The 14,733-nt window shown below is 39.9% G+C and overlaps 1 protein-coding gene across 1 annotated transcript in view; it reads left to right on the top strand.

Annotated features, from left to right (window-relative positions):
* Positions 1-14,733, top strand: part of MAPK1 (mitogen-activated protein kinase 1) — a 109,475-nt gene that overhangs the window by 53,097 nt on the left and 41,645 nt on the right. Inside the window, exons 2-3 of the mRNA XM_045457640.1 lie at positions 12,098-12,280; positions 13,967-14,156. Coding sequence (XP_045313596.1) covers positions 12,098-12,280; positions 13,967-14,156 — 373 coding nt within the window. The remainder of the gene's footprint in view (positions 1-12,097; positions 12,281-13,966; positions 14,157-14,733) is intronic.

The raw sequence follows: 14,733 nt of genomic DNA, 5'->3' as shown, positions 1-14,733 counted from the left end.
CTTCCCTATTTCTGTTTAAAAAAAAAAAAAAAAAAGAATACAAATGGGGGCAGGGGAGAATTAATATGGAACCCCACGTACCATATAAATCAAATTAAGAAACCTTAAATATAATATATTTTATCCTTTTACCACACAGATAAACCTTATTAAAGACTGTAAGGTCAGCTTTAAATCACACGTTTGTGGACTTCTTGGAGTTTGGTGCCAGCAGTTCCAGGAAAGCAGGCCTCCAGCATAGACCTCTTCTCTTCCCAGCCCTAGGGCTGTGCCCTGCCGTGAGCTTGAGCTTGTGTGTATGGACACCCAGCTTGACATGACAGACCAGGTGCAGTGCACACCCCGTAAACAGCTGCCCTTTGGCCACTCTGTGGTATTACACACTAGAGGAGCATTCTCTCAGCAGAGCTGCCTTGGAAGAGGCCTGCACAGCCTCAGAAGCAGATTCAGGCGATGGGGAATACCGGGGCTCCTGATGGGCACGTTCTCCAGACCCCATAAACACTTCTATGGAGAGGGGCCTGGCTGGGTGAGGGCCGCAGTTCCCATAGATGTCCTGCTCGTTTTCCTTTCCACATGTTACAACCTCTTGCTTTTCTTGGTGCCCTTGCTCCTCTTTCAGAAGTCTGCTCATCCTTCAGGATATGGTTTCTATAGGTCTCTTCTTTTAATCTTCTCCTAATATCCTTATTTGGACTTAATCCAAATCCAGCTTCTCTTTGGGTTTCAGAAGTGCTTTACTGTGGTAAAGGCATTATATGTTGTCTTTTCCTGTCTCCTTCCCTCACTAAATTACAAACTTCTTAGCTTCTTAACGGCAGTATTGTTATGTGTTTTCATCACCAGTCCTGACATAAAGTCTTACAGATGGGAAGTGCTTGACAAGTGCGGCTTGAGTCCACCACAGCTCTAGTGTCATTCTCATGTTGTTGTGGTAACCCTATCAAAACAGGAAATGAAGTTAGTTTAGCATGACTTGTTCATAATTGACTCATGCTGGTTCCCTTTTCTTCCCTAAGTGATCACAAAACCTCTGTTAAATAATCTCCAGAATTTTGTGGGCTTCTCCTTCCATGTTTACTGATCAAATATGTTTCTGGAATCTGTCTTTTCCCACCCACCCTGCCTCCGGAATTGACTACATATTCATTCAAAGAGCTTTGGTTCCTTTTTTTAGGAACTGTTCTCTTAAGAGCAATTGATCAGCAATATACTGCGCATATTTAAAGTGTACAATACATTGTACATCAATGAATCTGTCAACACAACCAAGATAACATATATATCACCTCCAAAGTATCTAGTTTCCATTTGTGTAGTCCTTCTGGCCCACCAGCTCCCTCTCCTCCCCAGCCCTAAGCAACCCTATGATCTGGTTTCTATCCCATTTTAGTTTGCATTTTATATGAATGGAAGTACTTTTCTGATGGTCTGGCTTTATTCAGCATAATTGAGATTCCTCTGTGTTGTTTATATCAAGTTCATTCCCTCTTATTGCTGAATACTAGGATTGTGTTTTGAGTATTGAGTGAGCTCCAGCCTTGAGCTCACCTCCAGCCTTGATTTACTCCCATCCCCCACGATTTATGGATGTCAGGATTCATCTGGAACTTGAGGCTAGATTTATGTAAGATGACTGGCTGTCAATAGCTTGAGTTCCTCAAGAGGAGGGTACTATTTATACTCTTTGTATCCTGTTAGAATAGTCCTTGGTATGTAGCAAATACTAACCCAAGACTGAATATAAAACCCCCCTTTATTTGGGGGGGGGTGAGTGAGAGAGAGAAATAATATACCAATTCCAATTTTTTTAAAGATTTTTTTAATGTTTATTTATTTTTAAGAGAGTGAGTGAGAGTGCAAGTGGGGGAGGGGCAGAGAGAGAGAGAGAGGATAGATAATCTGAAGCAGGCTCTGTGCTGACAGCAGTGAGCCCAATGCCCAATGCGGGGCACAAACTCATGAATGATGAGAACCTGAGCTGAAGTTGGCCCGTTTGCTGCTTATGGACTGAGCCACCCAGGCGCCCCTACCCAATTCCGGTTTTAAAGATTATTCTGTTCTCTCAGGTGGGAACAAGGTTAAATAAAGATATTTTGCATTTCTTTCCATTAATTATTTTTCAAGTATTTTTATTAAATTTAATTTCAAGAATTTCAAAATAATTGTGCTTCCTCCTTTAAAGGGTAGGCATTCTAGTCAGTATTCCACTAGTATTTCTCCTGTACATTTTTTCCCCCTAATCAAGAAGAACTTTTTTTATATTTTGAAGAGGTTCACATGGCTCTTCAATCAAGGTAATACATAAAGAGGTATACAGTGAAAGGTTTTGCTCTCCTATCTTGTCCCACTCTGGCTTGGCATTCTGACCCTGCACCATCCCTCCTTTACTTCCTGTGTATCCTTTCAGACTTCTTTATGCATACAGAAACAAATGTTAATATATATCTTTTATTATTTACTAGAAAAAGATAGCATATTTTCCAGTGTTAGACCATGCTTTTTTCCCCCACTGAATAGATCTTGAAGCTCTTTCCACATCATTCCTTTTATCAGCTGCAAAGTATTTCACTGTATGGATAATTACTCCCCTATTGATAGGCGCTTTTTTTTTTTTTTTTTAATTATTTTTGAGAGAGAGAGAGAGAGAGAGAGAGAGACAGACAGACAGAGCATGAGCGGGGGAGAGGCAGAGAGAGAGGGAGATACAGAATCCGAAGCAGGCTACAGGCTCTGAACTATCAGCACAGAGCCCGATGCAGGGCTCGAACTCACGAACCGTGAGATCATGACCTGAGTTGAAGTCGGATGCTCAACCATCTGAGCCACCCAGGCGCCCCATTGATGGACACTTTTTTAATTAAACTCTTTATCTTGAGATAATTGTAGAATCATTTGTATTTGTCAGAAATAATACAGAAATCTCAATTTCTCTCAGGGATACATCTTGTATTGCAGTCATACATTACAGTATAAATTATAGCATACAGCTGGAAGATTGGCATTGGTACAGTCTATAGAGCTCATTTATATGTCACTGATTTTATATGCACTTATTTGTGTGTGTGTGTATGTTCTGTGCAATTTTATCACATATGTTGGTTCATGTAGCCACTGCCATTCTTTTTTGACATCTATTGAAATGTGTAATATTTTCCTTGTTAACATGCCTTTTTTTTCCCCTTGAAATTTTTTTTATTGGGGCACCTGGGTGACTCAGTCAGTTAAGCATCTGACTTCAGCTCAGGTCATGATCTCACGGTTTGTGAGTTTGAGTCCCATGTCAGGCTCTGTGTTGACAGCTCAGAGCCTGGAGCCTGCTTCAGATTCTGTGTCTCCCTCTCTCTCTGCCCCTCCCCCACTCATGCTCTGTCTCTCTCAAAAATAAACAAACATTAAAAATTTTAAAAAATTATTGAACTGTAACATACAATATTCTGTTTCACGTGTACAGTATAGTGAGTCAACATTTGTATACATTGCTGATTACCATGATAAGTCTAGTTACCATGTGTTACCAGAGTTAATACAATATCATTGACTGTATTCCCCATTATACATTATATCCCCATGACTTATTTATTTTAAAACTGGAACTTTGTATCTCTTGATCCCCATTACCCATTTCACCCCACCCCCAACCCCTTCCCCTTGGGGAGTCACCACTCTGTACTCAGTATCTATGAATCTAGGTTTTGTTTTGTTGTATTTTAGATTCCACTTACAAGTGAAATGAGTATATACACATACATAACATATAAATACACATATATCACCCATCTTCTTTATCCATTCATCAGTGGACGCTTAGGTTGTTTACGTATCTTCACTATTGGTAAATAATGCTGCAGTGAACAATGGAGTGCGTGTCTCTTTTCATATTAGTGTTTTTATTTTTTTTGGATAGATACCTTGAGTGGAATTGCTGGATTGTGTGGTAGTTCTATGTTTGATTTTTTGAGGAACCTTTTATATTGTTTTCCATAGTGGTTGTACCCTTTTAAAATTAAAAAAAATTAACTGTAATAAAAAACACAATGTAAAATTTAACATTTTAAGCATTTTTAAGCATAGAGTTCAGGAATGTTAAGTATATATTCCCATTATTGTGCAACAGATCTGTAGAGCGTTTTCATCTTTCAAAAAAAAAAACTCTGTACCCTTGAACACCTATCTTCTCATCTCCTCCCTTCCCTTGGTAACCACTATTCTACATTTTGATTTTATGAGTTTGACAACTTTAGATACTATATATGAGTGGAATCATATATAATACCTTGTGACTGGCTTATTTCAGTTAATATCCTCAAGATTCATCCATGTTGTAGCATGTGATAGAATTTCCTTTTTAAGGTTGAATAATATTCCAGTATATGTATACATCACATTTTCTCGATCCATTCACACATCAGTGAACATTTGTGTTGCTTCCAATTGTCTATTATGAATAATGCTGTAGTGAACATGGATAAGCCAATATCTCTTTGAGATCCTATTTTGATTCTTTTGGATATATACCCAGAAGTGGGATTGCTGGGTTATATGGTAATCTAGGTTTTTATAGGAATTTTTTTTAGGAACTTCCATGCTGTTTTCCATAGTGACTATGCCATTTTACATTCCCAAGAGTGCACAGAAGTTCCAGTTTATGCATGGTCTCTCCAACACTTATTTTTTATTTTTATTTTTTGATATTGGCAATCATAATGGGTGTTAGATGATATCTTGTTGCAGTTTTTATTTCAATTTCCTTAATAATTAGTGATGTTTAACAACTTCTTGTATGCTTGTTGGCCATTTATGTATCTTGTTTGGAGAAATGTCTGGCTGACATGATGTCTTATTTTTAATTTTTTTTTTTTTTTCAACGTTTACTTATTTTTGGGACAGAGAGAGACAGAGCATGAACGGGGGAGGGGCAGAGAGAGAGGGAGACACAGAATCGGAAACAGGCTCCAGGCTCTGAGCCATCAGCCCAGAGCCTGACGCGGGGCTCGAACTCACGGACCGTGAGATGGTGACCTGGCTGAAGTCGGACGCCTAACCGACTGCGCCACCCAGGCGCCCCAATGATGATGTCTTATTTTAGTGGGTTTTTTTTTAATTTTTTTTTTTTTTTTTAAAGTTTATTCACTTTTGAAAGACAGAGACAGAGCACAAGCAGGGGTGGGGCAGAGAGGGGGCGGGTACACAGAATCTGAAGCAGGCTTCAGGCTCTGAGCTGTCAGCACAGAGCCCGATGCGGGGCTCAAACCCACGAACTGTGAGATCATGACCTGAGCCGAAGTCAGACGCTTAACCGACTGAGCCACCCAGGTGCCCCTGTTTTTTTTTTTAATTGAACCATTCTTAAATTCCTAAGGTTAAATTATGGCTTGGACATAATGGATTTTTAGTGTATTGTCAAATTACTCTTTTTTGTTGTTGATTTTCAAGCTTGTGCTTAGAAAAGAGATTATTTTTGGGCGCCTGGGTGGCGCAGTCGGTTAAGCATCCAACTTCAGCCAGGTCACAATCTCGCGGTCCGTGAGTTCGAGCCCCGTGTCGGGCTCTGGGCTGATGGCTCAGAGCCTGGAGCCTGTTTCCGATTCTGTGTCTCCCTCTCTCTCCGCCCCTCCCCCGTTCATGCTCTGTCTCTCTCTGTCCCAAAAATAAATAAACGTTGAAAAAAAAAAAAAAAAGAAAGATTATTTTTTATTTTTTATTTTTTTTTACATTTTATTTATTTTTGAGAAATAGAGTGAGACAAAGCATGAGTGGGGGAGGGGCAGAGAGAGAAGGAGACAGAATCTGAAGCAGGCTCCAGGCTCTGAGCAAGCAGTCAGCCCAGAGCCTGATGCGGGGCTTCAACCCACAAACTGTGAGATCATGACCTGAGCTGAAGTCGGACGCTCAACTGACTGAGCCACCCAGGCGCCCCAAAAGAGATTAGTTTTTAGTCTGAGTTTTAGTTCTTTCTCATCATCATCAGTTTTTATTCTTAAAGATTGTTTACCTCATAGAGATGAGTTAGGAAGCTTTTCCTTTTCTTAACGTTGAACAATTTATTTAACTTTGAATTTTTGTTTTTGAGAACAGCAAGTTTATGAGTTCAAAGAAAAAAATACATTTAAGATCCTAAACTGCAACCATACATTGTTTACAGAGACACATTTAAGGCAAAAGCATTGTGTTAGTTGTGGGGGAAATGGAGATGAGCAAAGATTAAGTTCTTGGGTGGGGGAGGAAAAGAATTGGTAATGCCAAAGTGATTTTAAAGCAAAAACTAGTAAGAGATACCAAAAAGTCCATGGTAGAAGGTAAAGCAAAATAAAATATATAAAACAAAACTGAGAAATCTAAGGAGAAATGAGCAAATATGGAATTGTTATGGAAAAGGGGAGAATTATTTGTGATCAGTTCTGTGGCACCAAAAAGGAGCTAGAAAAGGACCCAACGCCATGGACAGGTCATACCTTATTTTCAAGTGAGAACCAGTGGGGAGGATCTCATGCCTTCTCACGTAAAAGGGGTTATTCATCATCTGGTGTCTAGTGTTGATACAGTTTGAGGGGCACATTGACCATAAGCACTCTCCCTGGCAATCTTGTGCTTGAAAGCAAATTTATGGCTGTGTTTACCCTGTTTAAGTAAAACTAGAAATTTATAATGTTGAATTTAAACCAGTGTTTTATAACTGTTTTTCACCTGTATTCTCTTCTGTTGGACTCATGTTCTTGCTTTTAATTACCCAAAAAGAGTTTTAAGTTCTGAAAATACTCTCAATATTGAATAAGCTTGTTTGAATGACGTATCCTTCTGCCTGCTAAACTGAAAATCAGTGGTTTAGGCCTTCATGCAGCAAACCAAAGCAAAATAAGATTTGAGTAGTGATTCTTTTATTTAAGGAAATATATTTCCAGGCATCTGGCTGGCTCAGTCAGTAGAGCATGCAACTCTTGAACTTAGGGTTGTGGGTTCAAGCCTCCATGTTGGGTGCAGAGATTACTTTAAAATAAAACCTTTGAGAGGCCCCTGGGTTGCTCAGTCATTTGAGCACCCAACTCCTGATTTCAGCTCAGGTCATGATCCCAGAGTCCTGGGATTGAGCCCCATGCTGGGAACCTCACTGAGCATGGAATCTGCTAAGATTTATTCATTCATTCCCTCTCTCTGTCTCCCCCCACCCCTTCCCCTACTCCCACTCGCCTTCATGGCCATGCAAGCATGTGCACTCTCTCAAAATACGAAATAAAATAAGGGGCACCTGGGTGACTCAGTTAAGTGTCCAATTCTTGATTTTGGCTCAGGTCATGATCTCACAGTTTGTAGGTTTGAGCCCTATGTCAGGCTTTGTGCTGACAGTGTGGAGCCTGCTTGGGATTCTCTCTCTCTGACTCTCTCTACCCCTCACCTGCTTGTGCTTGCTCTTTCTGTCAAAAATAAATAAACATTTGAAAAAATAAACTCTTTGGGGAAAAAAGGAAATACGTTTCATTTCAAAGTATTGGGGGCACCAGAGAAGAATATACATATGTCAAAAAATTATTTTTTCAAGGTTTCTTTGTTTGTTTGCTTATTTATTTATTTGAGAGAGAAAGCAGGGGAGGGGGAGGGAGAGAATCCCAAGCAGGCTCCATGCTGTCAGCACAGAGCCCAATGTGGGGCCTGAACCCATGAACCGTGAGATCGTGACCTGAGCCAAAATCAAGAGTCAGATGCTTAACTTACTGAGCCACTCAGGAACCCCTTAAATTTTAAAAAAAAACAATTTTTTTAATGTTTTTTTTTTTTTTTTAATTTTTTTTTTCAACGTTTATTTATTTTTGGGACAGAGAGAGACAGAGCATGAACGGGGGAGGGGCAGAGAGAGAGGGAGACACAGAATCGGAAACAGGCTCCAGGCTCTGAGCCATCATCCCAGAGCCTGACGCGGGGCTCAAACTCACGGACCGCGAGATCGTGACCTGGCTGAAGTCGGACGCTTAACCGACTGCGCCACCCAGGCGCCCCAATGTTTGTTTATTTTTGAGAGAGAGTGTGTAAGTGGGGGAAGGGCAGAGAGAGAGGGAGACACAGAATCTAAAGGAGGCTCCAGGCTCTGAGCTGTCAGCGTAGAGCCCAACGCAGGGCTCAAACTCACGAACTGTGAGATCACAACCTGAGCTGAAGTCTGAGGCTTAACTGACTGAGCCACCCAGGTGCCCCCTCCTTAATTTTTTTTTAAGTTTATTTATTCTGTGAGAGAGAGGATGGGCCGGGGAGGGATAGAGAGAGAAGGAGAGAGAGAATCCCAAGCAGGCTCCACACTAACAGTGCATAGCATGATGTGGGGCTCCAACCCGCAAAACCATGAGACCATGACCCAAACTGAGATCAAGAGTTGGACACTTAACCAACTGAGCCACCCAGGTGCCTATATATATATATATATATTTTAATATAATTTATGTATTTTGAGAGAAAGAAAAAGTGTGAGTGGGGGAAGGGCAGAGATAGAGTGGGGGAAGAGAAACTCCCAAGCAGGCTCCACACCATCAGCACAGAGCCCAGTGCATGACTTGAACCCATGAACCACAGGATCATGACCTGAGCCGAAGTCAGACACTTAACCAACTGAGCCACCCAGGCACCCCAGAGTCCATTATTAATAGTAATGTGGGAGAATTGAAGTTGAGTAAAATAAGGGGCCTCCTACAGCATAGTTTTGTGCTGGAGTCATACAAATGCAGTAGTAGTTCTCAGAATAAGTAGACTGACAAATACCATTATAGGAGCACAAACTTGAGAATAAACCCATTTAACTATTTTAGATTTGTAGCATTTACTTGAAGAAACAAAAAGCAATGTCTTATTTCCTGCTAGTGTTACTTCATTGCTTCAGTCAGCAGACCAGATTTATTTATTTATTTATTTATTTATTTATTTATTTATTTATTATGTTTTTAATTTAGTTTGTGAGAGAGAGAGCATGTGTGAGCAGGGGAGGGACAGAGAGAGAGTGAGACAGAAACCCAAGCAGGCTCTGCGCTGTCAGCTCAAAGCTCAACATAAGACACCAGCTCACAGATCGTGAGATCATGACCTGAGCCAAAACTGAGAGTCAGACACTTAACTGACTGAGCCATCTAGGTGCCACCAGATATTGATATTTATTAAAATGAAAAGCTCTTATAGAAAAGATTAAATAGATTATTGATCACAAGATAGTAACACTCAAGATTAAAAATCATCATAAAATTGAAAGCATAATTATTACTGCTTCTACTTGGAATTCTATTTAAAGTCAGACCTTGAGGTCAGCTTGGAAAGAACTGAAAGCCCTGTGTAGCAGCTGTGGAACTCTTTTTTTTTTTTTTTTTTTTTTTTAAGTTTATTTATTTTTTAGTAATCTCTACACCTAACGTGGGGCTTGAACTAATGACCCCGAGATCAAGAGTCACACGCTCTTCCGACTGAGCTAGCCAGACTCCCCTGGAACTCTTTTGAAAAATACTTTATAGGTTTTGTTATAAGATACCCAAATATTTTGGTTAAATTTCTTTAAAAAAAAAAAAAAAGAAAGAAAAAAAGCAAGCCACTGTGGAAAACAGTATGGAGGTTCCTCAAAAAACGAAAAATAGAATTACCATGTGATCCAGTAATTCCACTACTGGGTATTTAACCAAAGAATATGAAAACACTAATTTGAAAAAATACATGCACCCCTATGTTTATTGCAGCATTATTTACAATAGCCAACATATGGAAGCAACCCAAGTGTCCCATCAATAGTAGATGAATGGATGAAGATGTGGAATGGAATTCCACAATGGAATATTACTCAAGTAGCCATAAAAAAGAATGAAATCTTGCCATTTGCAACAACATGGATGGATCTAGAGGGTATGCCGCTAAGTGAAATAAGCCAGAGAAGACAAATACCATGATTTCATTCATAGGTGGAATTTAAGAAACAAAACAAATGAACAAAGAAAGAAGAGACCAGCAAAAAAATAGAGCTCTTCCCCCCCACCCCCAGACTCTATTTAAATGTAGAGAAAAAACTGGTGGTACCAGAGGGGAGGTGGATGGGGCAATGGGTGAAGGGGCACTTACTAGGATGGGCACAGAGTAGTAATATATAGAATTGTTGAACTAGTCTATTGTACACCTGAAACTAATATAACTATGCTAATTTTACTGGAATTTTTTTTTTTTAAAGGAAAGCCTAGGATGAGGCCCAGGAACTAGCGTTTTGTTTTGTTTTGTTTTTGTTTTGTTTTGTTTTGTTTTTAATTTTTTTTTTCAACGTTTATTTATTTTTGGGACAGAGAGAGACAGAGCATGAACGGGGGAGGGGCAGAGAGAGAGGGAGACACAGAATCGGAAGCAGGCTCCAGGCTCTGAGCCATCAGCCCAGAGCCCGACGCGGGGCTCGAACTCACGGACCGCGAGATCGTGACCTGGCTGAAGTTGGATGCTTAACCGACTGCACCACCCAGGCGCCCCGCGTTTTTAACAAGAATGTAAGGTGTTCCTGATGCAGGGATCTGGGAACCACAATTTGAGCCGCGCTTTAGTTGAGCTCTCAGGCTCAACTATTGATGGCAACCTATCAGTGCAGCATTGTACCCAGGTAGAGAAATACAAAGAGAACTGACCTGAGAAAGGATGTGTAAGCCTAAGATACTTTGGAAAAAGTGGGCCTAGGGAGATTATTCTTTTGCATAAATGAGTATCCTCTGTATATAAATTATGGGGATCTAACCTGGACAATATATATAAAAACACTGTTGTCCTCCGCTTTTAAAGGTATTGTGGGGGTGCCTGGGTGGTTCAGTCGGTTGAGTGTCGTGTCTGACTTTGGCTCGGGTCTGATCTAACCGTTTGTGAGTTTGAGCCCTGAGTCAGGCTCTGTGCTGACAGCTCAGAGCCTGGAGCCTGCTTCAGACTCTGTGTCTCCCCCTCTCTCTGACCCTTGCCCACTCTCACTCTGTGTGTGTGTGTGTGTGTGTGTGTGTGTGTGTGTGTGTGTGTGTGTCTCAAAAATAAATAAACGTTAAAAAAATTTTTTTTAAAAAGGTATTGTGGGGGCGCCTGGGTGGCGCAGTTGGTTAAGCGTCCGACTTCAGCCAGGTCACGATCTCGCGGTCCGGGAGTTCGAGCCCCACGTCGGGCTCTGGGCTGATGGCTCAGAGCCTGGAGCCTGTTTCCGATTCTGTGTCTCCCTCTCTCTCTGCCCCTACCCCGTTCATGCTCTGTCTCTCTCTGTCCCAAAAATAAATAAACGTTGAAAAAAAAAAAATTAAAAAAAAAAAAAGTATTGTGAAGACAAAATGTAGTTAAGTATATGAAGAGCTTTGAAGGGCAAAGGTTTTTTTGTAATTAAGATGTTATAATAAATTTTAAAATTATGTAGTATTGTTAATACTATATTTAAAATGTGATTTTCCCCCTCAATGGCTTTTGTGTTTTATGGTTAAATACCATTTTAATACACATAGAATCATCATTTTTCTTCAATAAGAATAATTTGCTTATCATTTATATGAAGGTCAGTCCTGAAACTGTATAAGCCTACACAAATTACTTGAAACAGTTCCCTTAAAAAAAAGAAAGAAGGGTTCTGTCATTTTGCAAGTAAGACAAGTAGATGCAAGCAATCAAGGCATCCTCTTGGGTCCATTTCTGTTTGGGATAAAGATGTGTTTGATGGTCATTTGGATGTTTCTGCTGAGTCAGAGGAATGTGATGCAACAATAGGAAGTTGTTTTGGAGGACAAATGATTACTCTCACCAGAATGCAATTGCTGTTAAAATCAGAGGGAAAATGTTTTGTGTGTGCATATGTGGCATAAACCCATGTGCCTGGGCTTATGACTGTGGGCATCTACACATTTGCCAGGGCTGGGCCTCTAATAAGTTTGAGATCGAATATGTGCTATATTGTGCCAGCTGCATCCTTCCTAACTTGAGTCTTTTTTTTGTGGATAATATACATAACAACTTCATATGTATGAAATAAGTATTTACCCTGTGTGCTAGTATTTAATATTTACCAATTTTCATTCTTTCTGCCAAGATGTTTTGAGAAGTATTTTAAATGCCATCTCTCCCCCCCATTTTTTTTTTTTAGCTCTGCTTATGATAATGTCAACAAAGTTCGAGTAGCTATCAAGAAAATCAGTCCTTTTGAGCACCAGACCTACTGCCAGAGAACCCTGAGGGAGATAAAAATCTTACTGCGCTTCAGACATGAGAACATCATTGGAATCAATGATATTATTAGAGCGCCAACCATCGAGCAGATGAAAGATGTGTATCCTTTTCAGGCAACTGACTCCACTGATTAGTCACCTTGTTGAGTAAAGTTAACTTGAAATGCCTGGACTTGTCAGAGTAAAGGAAAAGTATATATAAAGCACATTAAAGGGGAAATTATAATCTGCTTGCTATTTAATATAAGATTTGTGTAATTTTTATCTTTGATTCATTTTATCAGTTGTAACTATTTTTAGAGTCTTTTGGCAAATCAGATATTTTTTCTGTTTCAGCAGAAACTTTGTTTAAGTGCAGTTATGGAGAATCTTAACACTATTTTAGTCATTTTTTTTTTTTCCATTCAAGGTATGGTTTGTTATGGTAACAAGAAATGAACAGTAGACTAAGAAAGTGGGTGCCCTGGATATCACCTGCTCAAATCTAGACTGTTCTGATCTTAGATAATGTCATTCACCTCCAAGTCTGTTTTCTCATCTTTAGAATTAAGGTACCTAGCCTTCATGATCTTTAAAGCTGACTCAGCTCTGAATTTATGTTATTAATTATGACCAACATTTAGAAATCTGGACTAAACAGGTTCAGAGGATACTACCTGGGTAAAGACTGTATTTGAAAAATAGAAGTGTTAAGTATACCGAAGAGGGTCTGCCAAAAAAGAGTTACTGTTCAGGCTAGTATAGCATTCCTACCAGTTTTTCCAATTTGCATTCTGCACACACACACCCCCCACCCCACCTCACCTCTACCTTTTCATTTTTAAACTGCTCTAGTATCAAGTTGTGGTGCTATTTTAAGTGAAATGCCTCCTGCTGCTACCACCTGTTGTCCTGCTTTAAGGGCTTTGCTTGGAAAATCAGGTCTCTTTCAAGATGACAAGTTTTCAAATCCTGTTTTCTTTGAATCCCATGAATCTGTAGGGGACATACAATAATATGTACAGTACTTACACAAATGAATATGAGAAATGCAAAAACACTGCTAATGAAATAATAATATGGTGAAGTTAAAAGCCAAAGGGTTCTATAATTTCTGTAAGAAAGATGTCAGCCATAGATAACATTCTAGATGGCTTGGATACGTGGATAGTCAAGAAAGCAAAAGGAGCAAAACCAGCATGAGCCCCTTAGCATGACTTCCCAATACTCTCTTGTGTTTAGGATCTTAATGTTAATTGAAGAGTCAGGCACATAGAGGACTGAATTTAGTAGCAGTGTGTTCTAGGTCTGTATTTCCCAAGATTTTATGGTTGATTCTTAAGGAGAAGGAGGGGGGACAAGAAGGTAAAAGAACATTATGAAGAGTATTACAGATCATTGCTGGGCCAAAGAGAGGAGGGAGTGTATGATGCCTGCTGGCCACCTTCCTCTCCTAGCCCTTTCTGGTAATCATTGGAGAGGGTTTGTTGATGGTAGACACCTTGCAGTACTAGGAGACTGATACATCTCGATTGGCCAGTATTTCCATAACAGACTGTCTCAGCTCAGTCTAGGCCCATTGTTGGGCACATCAGGCAGATATTAATGCCTGTTGTGTCACAGGACCTAAGAAAGAGTTAACTACTTTAGATTCCATCCATAGAGGTATACCAAGTTTTCATCAGTTTCTCCTATCCCTTGTAAGGCCTCATGATATAATGACCATTTGGGGAGAGGGTTCATTTTGTTTTCAGTGTTTTGCTACATGTAACCAGATATTGGTGTGTTACCTTAACCTGTCTAAACAGATATATAGTACAGGACCTCATGGAAACAGATCTCTACAAGCTCTTGAAGACACAACACCTCAGCAACGACCATATCTGCTATTTTCTTTACCAGATCCTCAGAGGGTTAAAATATATCCATTCAGCTAATGTACTGCACCGTGACCTCAAACCTTCCAACCTGCTGCTCAACACCACCTGTGATCTCAAGGTCAGCTAGGTTATTTACTCTTCGGGTGATATATGTTGGAAAAACTCTTTCACCGGGGCATATTTATGTTGTCATCTGTACTTAAAATCATACCAGAAATTAAATGAAAACATTTTTATAGCTTAAAAGCAAAAAAAATAATGCAAATAAAGAGTGCTGGTCCTCTTCTTCATTCCATTGTTCCTCCTCTCCAGAGGTAACCACTATAACACATTGGTGTGTTTTCTTCCAAAGTTTTTGCTATGCTCTTACATGTATGTGTATGTTTATGCTTACATATATAAAAGCAGGATCATGTGCATTACGTGTAAGTTTAAAAATCATCCATTTCATTGGTAATCTTTTTATTCAGTAAGTTATATACAAAGAATGCTCAGAAAGGGATGTCTGGGTGGCTCAGTTGTTAAGCATCTGACTTCAACTCAGGTCATGCTCTCATGTTTCACGAGTTTGAGTCCCTCATTGGGTGAGCTCAAGCCTCGCTTCTGGTGAACATGAGCCCTGCTTTGGGTAAAACATGAGCCCCACTTTGGGTGAGCCCCACCTCCCTCCCTTCCTCCCTCTCTCTCTCTTTCTC

The sequence above is a fragment of the Leopardus geoffroyi genome, chromosome D3 (genome assembly GCF_018350155.1).
Source record: "Leopardus geoffroyi isolate Oge1 chromosome D3, O.geoffroyi_Oge1_pat1.0, whole genome shotgun sequence".
Lineage (NCBI taxonomy): Eukaryota > Metazoa > Chordata > Mammalia > Carnivora > Felidae > Leopardus > Leopardus geoffroyi.
The sequence above is the reverse complement of the archived record's forward strand: the minus strand, read 5'-3'. Positions and strand labels throughout refer to the sequence as shown.